We start from the raw sequence: 10292 nt of genomic DNA on the forward strand, positions 1-10292 counted from the left end.
AATGCCTCCTGCCTTCTCTTTGTTGCCCAGGATTGCCTTTACTATTCTAGGTCTTTCCTGGTTCCAAATAAATTTTAGGAACAATTTCTCTAGGTCTGGAAGGTATGTTGGTGATAGATTAATAGGGATTGCATTAAATCTGTACAACAATTTTGGGAGTAAGGCCATCTTCAAAATGTTGGTTCTTCCTATCCAGGAGCAGAGAATATCTTTCCATGTTCTGAAATCATCTACGATCTCCTTTTTCAGAGTACAATAATTTTCATTGAATAAATTTTGACTTCTTCAGTTAGAGTAATTCCTAAGTATTTCATTTTCCGCAATGCTATTGTAAAAGGTATTGTTTCTCTCATTTCCCTGTCAGTGTATTTGTTATCTTGGTAGAGGACTGCTATTGACTTTTGGATATTGACTTTGTATCCTGCTATTCTACTAAATTTGTGTATTAATTCTAGTAGCTTATTGGTGGAGTTTTTTGGGTCTTCCAAGTAAAGTATCATGTCATCTGCAAATAATGATAGTTTAATTTCTTCTTTATGTATTCTTATTCCTTTTATTTCTTTCTCTTGTCTAATGGCTCTAGCTAATGATTCCAGAAATATATTGAATAGAAGAGGTGATAGAGGTCCTCCTTGTCTTGTACCAGATATGCGATTGAAAGATTTTTTTGTATTTTAGGGAAGGGTCTATGGAGTGTTCAGGGTCTCACTACTAGATCAGACTCATAGTGATACACCTCTTTACAGCCTCCCAAGAGCTGAGATTACCTGAATGCGCCACTATGCCCAGTCTCAATTGCCATCTCAGTGAGCCCCAGAAGCAGGGCCAGCATGGCAGGCCCAGGGATCGAAACCCCCAGCCCCTGTGCCTGCTTGCAGGTGCTTTAATCTGCTGAGCTATTTTGCCAGCCCTTAAAATTCTTTTTATGTTCTAGATAGAAAGCCTTTGTCAGAGGGTCAGTTGAGTATAATTTTTTCCCAATTTGTGGGTTTTCTTATTTTATCACACTGTAAAGATAGTCCTAAAGAGAATTTCTAAAATTGCTTCAGAAGGTGGCAAGAACACTGGAATAAAGTGTTTGAAGCAAGGTGGGTATTTCAAGGGAGATTAAGAGCAGTATGTCTTACTGTATTAAATTTTACTTTATATTTATTTATTTATTTTTAATGTATTCGGTATAGGGTCTCACTATGCAGCTCAGACTCATAGTGATACTCCTGTTTTCAGCCTCCCTGGTGCTGGGGTTACAGCCATGTGCCACCACACCTGTTCTCTGTGGCTGGCTCAGTGCACCCAGGGACAGGACCGGCATGACATGCTGTGCCAGGGATTGCACCCTGGTCCCCTGCACTTGCATGAGCAGAAACTTCATCTGCTGAACTAGCTTGCCATCCCTTATTGTAGTAAATTTTATTTACTTATTTATTTATTTATTTATTTATTTATTTTTTCTTTGGATCTTCATTTCTTTCTTTTTTTATTTCTTTTTTTTAATTTTTCAACAAATAATACACTGCATATATTCTTCTTAGTGGTTAATTGCTGTACAAGATGCGGACTTGTGATCCTATTTACAAACACCATTAGAACAAATCATTCTATTCATTAACAGAATGTAACTATATATCTATCCTAACCACTTTGAATACACACATACAAAATGGACATTCATCTGTATACCCCATTTTTTCTAAGTTCCGTTATTGAATATTATAGGTGTGTAAACTCAGCAAAATATTCTAAGAGTCCAGTAGCCCAAAATAGCATTGGGTCTTCTGTTTAACTGGCAATGTCAGAAATTATTGACCTGAATGTAGTAAATTTTAAAAATATAAACTTTATCTCAATCATATTTCATATGTAAACATTTGTTTTCAATTTTGGTATTTAATAACATAGTAAAACATCTTAATTTGGATATATAATACTACTACCTATAAGTACTAAGCATGAAAAATCATTTGGTACTGGATATAAAGAAGCTATATCTCTGGTTTATCTTGTCATATGCGTAGATTTACTCTTGTGCAGCAGGAGCCTGGGAACCAACGTTGTTTTATCATAATTCATGCCCGTTTGGTTTTTGAAACAGCAGAAAGCGGGGTAACTGAATCCAGTGCAGTGCCGACAGCCATCAAGATGACATGATATGTGCATGTACCAGTTGTTCTCATTTTTTTAAGTAGCAGGCTAATTAAGGACCTTGAAGAGTGTTACAGAGTTTTATGATCTGTTGATGTATCATGGCATATAAGAAGTAAAATTACTTAATGGAATGTTTATAAGCAGGCACAATTTGTAGTGCATAGTTTCCAACAGAGATCAAGAAGTGTTTTGTTTGTAGGCATGAAAGGAAAAGAACGTCTCCTGAACCTGATTGCCACATTGCTGGTCCTACAATTTCTTCGCTCCCAGTTGGAACAAGACAAAATAATCTTCAAATCCTTGATGAAATTGGATGACCCTTCCATTTCCAGGTGTGTATGAGTTGATTTTCTGTCACTGTGATGACAAAAAAAACAAAACAAAACAAAACAAAACAAAAAAAAACAGAGAGAAAATCACCTTAAAGGAAGAAGGCTTTATTTTGGCTCATAGTGCCAGAAGTTTCAGTCTGTGGTCATTTGGCTCTGTAGTTCAGGATCCTCTGGTGAAAGAGTGCATCATATCCAGAAAGCAAAGAGAGGGAAAGAGGAAGGGGCCAGGGACAAAGTCTCCCTTGAAAGGCATGCCTCCAGTCCAGTGACATACTTCCTCCAACTGGGACCCACTTCCTAAATTTTCCCCATTTCCCATAGCTCATTAAGAGACTATAAATGGATTAATCCAGTTATGAGCTTGGAACCCCTCTGATCCACTCACCTCTCAAAGGCCCACCTCTCAACACTGCTCCAGTGGGAACCAACACTTGAACCCATGAGCTTGTGGGGGACATTTAAAATCCAAACCAAAGCTACGTGTGGTTACATACACCTTGTAATCCCAGTTCTGAGGCAAGTAGATTGTGAGTTCAAAGTCATCCTAGGCTACATGGTAGGATTCTGTCTTCTCAGCCACCCTCAAAATCCAAACCATAATACAAGCAGCTTTAACTATAATAATAAGCAACTAACAAAAGTAATAATAGTAAAATGCAACTCACAGTTTCAACAGTTTCTTAAATAAACCTTTCAAGAAGCTACATGAAATTACATTACATGTATATTCTATTTTGCAAGCAATAAGAGAATTTGTTCACCAGTGAGAGCTTGCCCATAGTTCCTGTGTTAGGCAGGGCTGATATGGTATTTTTGCCTCTGGCTACACAGGCTATGGTCTCAGATACCTTATGTGTAGCCTAACCCTGGACCTCAGCTGTCCTGGCTCCTGGTTTGATGCTGCAATCTTATGCATCTTAGAAGAACCACCATATAATGCAGTAGGTACTTCTATTTACATATTTTCCTAAATATTATAGCTATTAGAACAAGTGAACTTTCTGTTTTATTTACTATTTATTTATTTATTTATTTATTTATTTATTTGCGGAACTGGGGATTGAACTCAGGCCCTTGCACTTGCCAGTGTATTTACTTATTTTTTATTGATGGAGTCTTACTGCATTTCCCAAATTGACCTCAACTTCTGGGCTCAAGTAGATCCTTTTTTCCTCAGCCTGCTAATAGCTGACACTGCAGATTTATAGCACTATTCTTGGCTGTAAAACTGTTCAACTTTTGAACTACAATATTATAAAGCATTGAGCCAAGATTTAAAAAAAAAATGACAAAGGATGCTCTTGCTATATTACTACTCTGAAAGCAAAATATGTTGGCATATTAATAACTAAAACAACATTTTTAAAGTAGCTTTTGTTTATTGCACAATTTATCTTTTTAAATTTATTTTATTTTGAAAAGTAAAAACAAAAGGAAGAACAAAAAAATCAAAGACAGAAACAGGGTAACATACCACAATACATATGTTACAGGTTTTCAAAGCAAGAATAGTTGATTAACAATGGTTGATATATTATCTACTTTTATCATCAAATCTATTGCATAATTTAATTTTTCTTTTTATGTTCCATGATGTGTATAACATTAATATAGTAGTATGTTAAATGGAGGTATGTCAGGAAGGTTTTCTTAGTAATGAGACAGTTGATTATAAAGCTATATTGCATCTGTAATCCTGGTTGAAGCAGAAGGATCCCAAATTCAAGCCCAGCCCAGATACTCAGCAGTGAAATTAAACCCTGTTTAAAACTAAGGGTGTGGGTGTGTGGGTGTGTGTGTATGTGTGCGCGCGCATCTATGTGCATGTGTGCTGGAGATGTACCTCAGTGTGAAGACCCTGGGTTAAATTCCCAGTACCAGCAACAAAACAAACCATAAAAACCTCTGAGGAGATAAAATAATGAGAATAATTTTATCAAAGATAATAAAATAGCATATAGCATCTATTGACTTGAATGCATCCTTAGAAAAGTGAATGTAATAAAAACCCAAGACAGTTTGGGAAATTATATGCTTTCTAGCAAATACATATGATTTTATTTTTAAATCTTTTTTGTTCTTTCTTCCTCCCATGTATCCTTCCTTTCTTTTTTCTTTTTTTGGGGGATGTTGGTGGTGCAGGGAACCAAATTTAGGGTCTTGCACAGGCTAAGAAGTATTCTACCACTAAGCTACAACCTTAGCCCCTTTTGTGAATTTTTAAAAAGCATTGGATGTTATGTCTTGTGTCTCAATGTCCTCTGGAAGCCTCATACAGTCAGGCACAGATGGCTGGATCTAAAATGTGTGATGCTGGCATCAGGAAAGTGCATAAGTAAATCTCTTATTAGCTTGGCACATTTCTGGAAGTGTGCAATGGGAAGGCCTATGCTATGTAAGACCCTAGGTAAAATAGAAAGAGGCTGCTGTAGTCACGTGCTGCTTTTACTACCTTCTGCTTGGTATGGACTATTTCACCTCTGTGATGCCCTTCTACCAAGCTACCCTGCCTGGGATCCACCCGATTATGGTCTGAAACCTGTACAAACTATGAGCCAAAATAATCACCTTTCTTCATTGGGTGTGGGGCCCTTTGTCTCAGCAATGAGAGAAATAACTAAGACCCTCTTCTTTTTTTTTTTTTAAATGGTGGAACTGGGGATTGAACTCAGGCCCTCGCTCTTGCCAGGGAAGTGCTTACTCCACTGAGCCTTCTCCCCGGCCCCCTAAGACCCTCTTTTGTAAAGTATATTAAATGTTATAAAAAGCTAGGCAAAGCCAGATGTGGTAATGCAGGACTGGAATCCTAGCACTTGGGAGGCCAAAGCAGGAGGATTGCTGCAAGTTCAAGGGTACTGTCTCACAAAACAAAAACAAAACTAAGTAAAAAGCTACTCATGGAGATACACTCCTGTAACTTGAGCAGTCTTAGAAGATGAGACAGGAGGATTGGAAGTTGGAGTCTAAGCTGAGCTACTTAGTAAACTCACTGAGACCATGTCTCAAAACATAAAATGGGACAGGGAATGTAGCTTATTGTGAAGGTCCTGGGTTTCAATCACTCATACCAAAAAGAAAAAATGCAAACAATGTCAACTAGAATAAGGAAAGGCCCACTGAATTAGTCATTATTTAGTAACTATATGTTGATTAATAATTACTGCAAAACATCACACTTGTAGCCACTGTCAATATTTAGTATCCTCATTCAACTTAGCATTCATTGAGTACTGACTCTCTGTCCAGTTGTTAAATGTGTTAAATTTATGAGTTTTATTCATCTCCACAAGAAACCATCAGACCCCACGTTATCATAACTAAGGACACAGAGCCTCACAGTGTTGAAGGAAAGCTGCATATCCCATGGCCACTGAGAACATGCACCTCCCACTGTACTGGACAATGGCCATTGGCCTATTCACAGGAAAAACTCAGCAAAATGGAGAGGAATTTTAAAATATCATGTGCCCCTATACAGTTTTCTTACAGACTTTGATGTATGTTGCTACTTCTTTGCTATTTCTACCAGATGCCAAAGCAAATCAGGAAGTAACTGGTTAACATTAATGAAAAATGTTGGAAGTTTTGTGATTCTTGGATAAACTTAAGTATTTGAGTAATAACAGTTCAACATTGTGGACACAAGCTTGACATTTTAATGTCACACACATTTTACTACAGAATTGCTCTTGGTTTGCATGACACAGCAAAAAGTAGATGCCATTTCCTTGGATGACTTTTTAGTGTTCTGTAAGTAACTCAGCAATTTCAAACTTGCTAGTACAATAGGAGAGAGAGAGAGACAGAAGCCTCACTTGTAAAACAGTATTTCAAGTTTGTGCTTGAAAAATGGATACTAACATTGAAAACCCCAGAGCCGGGGACGTGGCTCAGTAGAATAAGCGCTTGTGGCAAGCACAAGGGCCCGAGTTCAATCCTTGGTTCCTCAAAAAAAAACAGTGAAAACCCCAAGATCTGACAAATTCACTATTGAATTTTACAAGAAACTAGAGAACTAATGCCACTAATGTTGAAACTTTTTTTTTTTTTTAATGCCGAAGCTCTTTAATGAAATTAAAAGGGAGGCAGTACTTCCAAAGTCATTCCTGGAAACAAGTATTACCCTGCTACCAAAACCAGTGAGGGACCCAAAAAAAAAAAAACCAAACAAACAAAGAACATAAATGGAAGTGCCAGGGAGAGGGCTCAGTGCAATAAGTGCTTTCCTGGCAAGCACAAGGGTCTGAGTTCAATCCCCGGTTCCGCAAAAAAAAAAAAAAAAAAAAACATAAATGCAAAAATCCTCAATAAGACTGGTGAACAGAATGTAGCAAATCATCAAGAAGGTTATTTACCATAACCAAGTAGGATTCATCCCAAGAATGCAGGGATGATTCAATACACAGAAATCAATATATGTAATGTACTATATTAACACAACTAAAGACCAAAATAACACAATCATCTCAGTAGATGCAGAGAAAGCATTTGACAAAATCCAACACTAGTTCATGATAAAAGCCCTGTGAAAAACAAGAATAGATGGTCTTTAACTCAGATAAAAACTATATGACAACCCAACAATTAATATCATACTAAATGGTCCAAAACTGAAAGGTTTTACTTACAGGGTTGTCTTGTGTCACCATTCCTGTTTAAGATAGTTTTGGAAACATTAGCCAGAGCACTTAGATAACAGAGAAGAAAGAAAAGGATAAGAAAGGAGGAGGTTAAATTTTCATTATTTGTGGTTGACATGATAGTCTACATAGAAGAGTTACCCCAAATACTTCACCAAAAGACTTGTAGATTTATAACCAAAACTCAGTAATGTAGCTAGATACAAAGTCAACACTCAATCAGTAGCCTTACTGTGCACTGAAATAGAAATTAGGGAAACAGTGTATATTTTACAGTCAAGTGCTCTACCACTGAGCCATACCTCATCTTGTACCTTTTACAATAGCATGAAAAAAATGAAATAACTAGGAATCAACCTAATAGGAATCAAAAGACCTTTACATTGAAAACTACACTATTATTAAAAAGGAGACCAAAGAGGATATCACGAAATGGAGTGATATGACTTCTTCTTAGATAGAAAAACAACAGTGAAAATGGCCATGCTTCCAGAAATGTTACACAGATGTAATGCAGCCCAGATCAAAATACCAATAGCATATCACACAGAATTAAGAGAAAACTACCGTAAAAATTCATTTGGACCCAGAAGGGAAGCCATCTAGGCAAAAAAGGCAAGTCAAGGAGCGTCAGAATCCTTGACTTGAAATTATATTATAAAGGTGCTGTGATAACACAGCATGGTACTAGAAAAACAAAAATAAGAAGGGGAAGAGGTTAAAGGGGAAGAGGAAGAAAAAGAACTAGGGTATATCATGTACATGCATAGATTCCTTTTTTTTTTTTTGCATTTTTTAAGGAAAGGTCTACAGGGTGTTCAGGGTCTCGTAGTGATCCACCTGTTTATAGCCTCCCAAGACCTGGGACTGCAGCCACGTACCACCACACCCAGCAATTGCCATCTCAGTGCAACCCAGAGGTGGGGCCAGCATGGCAGGCCCAGAGATGGAACCTCCAGCCCCTGCTCCTGCTTGCAGGCACTTTAATCCACTGAGCTATTTGGCTGGCTCAACCAAATTCTTTATGATGAATGTTATCATTATATATGTCTAAAGTGTACCAATAAAATAAAAACTAGATAAATTTAAAATAAAATAGCCAGAAGTTTGAGTCCTACAGACAGCAAAGGCAGAGCGGATACTAGGGGAGATGATGTGTCATAGACTTGAAAATGTTTCACACATGCTCAGATGTCTTGTTTCAGTTGGAAGAACTTTCTCAATATGTCAGGTGAATTACTTTTATTAAATATCTTTATCTCTGACAGTTACTTTGTTTGACATAATGTGATGAACTTAATGACACATTATAGTTCACATGTGCCTATATTCTGAAATCAGTGGAAACATTTAACTTTTCTCCATCTAGGGATATCCCCTGGGACTTTGAGGCAGTAAAGAAAGCAAGTGAATGGGTCAGAAGAATGGAGGGACAATATCCATCCATCTGTAAACGGCTTGAGCTGGGTGAAAATTGGGATTTGGCCACTAAGCACCTTCTGAGAGTTCAGCCCCCAGCCTGCCCTTCTCTACAAAGAGTTCTGTGTTCTGGTCAAGCCTGAATTCAGTGAAGTTATGTTTTAAAATTTTTCATGCTTCTGTGTCAAAACATAATCAAATATTACTAAGCACCTATAATGGCATTTAGTTATGATTTTATTTAGTGCAGCAATCAGTACCTTTACTGTAAAGTAAATGGAAGCAGGATGGACTATTTTAATCAACTAACAAAATAAAGATTACAATATTGGATATTTTGTGCTTTGATGTTTTAAGGTGCTGAGAGATGTCTGATGGTCCTGGAGCCATAATTACCTCTCCTTCCAGGTGTCTGGTGGTGAACTTGTGGGCTGGGAAGAAGCTGTGTCTCTGACTGGTGTAGGCCCTAGGCCTTGGACACACCAAATCTTTGGGCCTCTGTGGTCCTCCTCCTGATTGTGCCTTCTCTTTCTGCAAATTCCTTGATACATGGCTTACTCACTATTTAAGAGAAATGTGTCCAAAGCAGTTCTTGAACATTTCTTCCTTTACTGTCCACATATAAAAACTCATTGCCAAACTCAAAGCCATCTAGAGTATCTACTTGTTTTCTAGTTTTACATTTTATATTTAGATGTATGATTTTTGGGGAATGAGTGAGATGGAGTCTCCCTTATTTTCTTGGATTTTTCCTCCCGAAAAGTGAGGAAGGGCCCATCTGATTAATTTTGAGTTGCAATTTATAAAAGGAAGATCACTTACAACCTTCTGCCACTGCAGAGCCTTCCTAGAGTGAAGGCAGGATGTTACTTCACAGTAGTTGCAGCAAAGGTGTTACATGTTGGCCCCACCAGAAAGCACAGACACACCAGCTGTGCACAGCTGAGTTACTCATATGATGTGCACCAATCAGTATTTTCCTTACACACCAGAATGCTACATAAGGTCTAGATCTGAAAACATACTCCAGACTCAGCGTTTGAGGTAGACATTGCCCACTGGCCTTCTGTGTTGATTTGTAGGATTTGATCTGCCTTTCTCTCCAGCTAAAGTGATAAGGAGATATGAGATGAAAATGAAGCTCAACCTACACTTTTCTTACACTGGACCTCACCATACACCAACCAACGTCGCTTCAGCAGTGCCAGCCAGGTGGCTGCTGCCTCAGCTCAGTTCTAACACTGTATTTGGAGATAACATCAGGCCAGCAGAGGCTGGGGGCTTGATGCTCAGGAATCTACAGTTAGAGGCCAATTCAAAGCCCAATGTTATTTTACCTGCACTTCTCAATGACTGCTATATATTAGGTTTCCCACAATGCCCTCCTTGGACTCAACAAATTTGTTAGAGTGGCACATAAAATTTAGTTATGCTTATTCATTATTTAATTTACTGGATCATGTTTCTAGTCTAGGGGGGTACCCAACTTTAGATAAAGTCTCAACATAGCAGACCTCCTCACCCAAAAACAAAAGAGTTTACCTGAAGAAACCCAGGTATCTGGCTCATCCCCTACTTGGCTAGACCACCAGCCAGTGTGGAGGTGCTCAGAACTCTGGACAACTAGCTTGACCAGAGGAATCAAGAGGAACTGTGTTCTTTAATCTAGGAGTTAATTGGAAAGATTCTCACCCTGACTAACTATATATACTGTTACCTGGGAACTAAGCTACTGCACTGCAGATGGTAATTTGTA

General features: G+C 38.0%; 1 protein-coding gene across 1 annotated transcript in view; it reads left to right on the plus strand.

The window, feature by feature from the left end:
• Parp4 (poly(ADP-ribose) polymerase family member 4) overlaps positions 1–8869 on the plus strand; it is an 82742-nt gene extending 73873 nt beyond the window's left edge. Inside the window, exons 27-28 of the mRNA XM_023708721.1 lie at positions 2345–2477; positions 8487–8869. Of these exons, the coding sequence (XP_023564489.1) occupies positions 2345–2477; positions 8487–8679 (326 nt within the window). The 3' untranslated portion in view covers positions 8680–8869. The remainder of the gene's footprint in view (positions 1–2344; positions 2478–8486) is intronic.
• The last annotated feature ends 1423 nt before the right edge of the window (positions 8870–10292 follow it).

The sequence above is a fragment of the Octodon degus genome, unplaced genomic scaffold, assembly GCF_000260255.1.
Source record: "Octodon degus isolate 3935 unplaced genomic scaffold, OctDeg1.0 scaffold00496, whole genome shotgun sequence".
Classification (NCBI taxonomy): Eukaryota; Metazoa; Chordata; class Mammalia; order Rodentia; family Octodontidae; genus Octodon; species Octodon degus.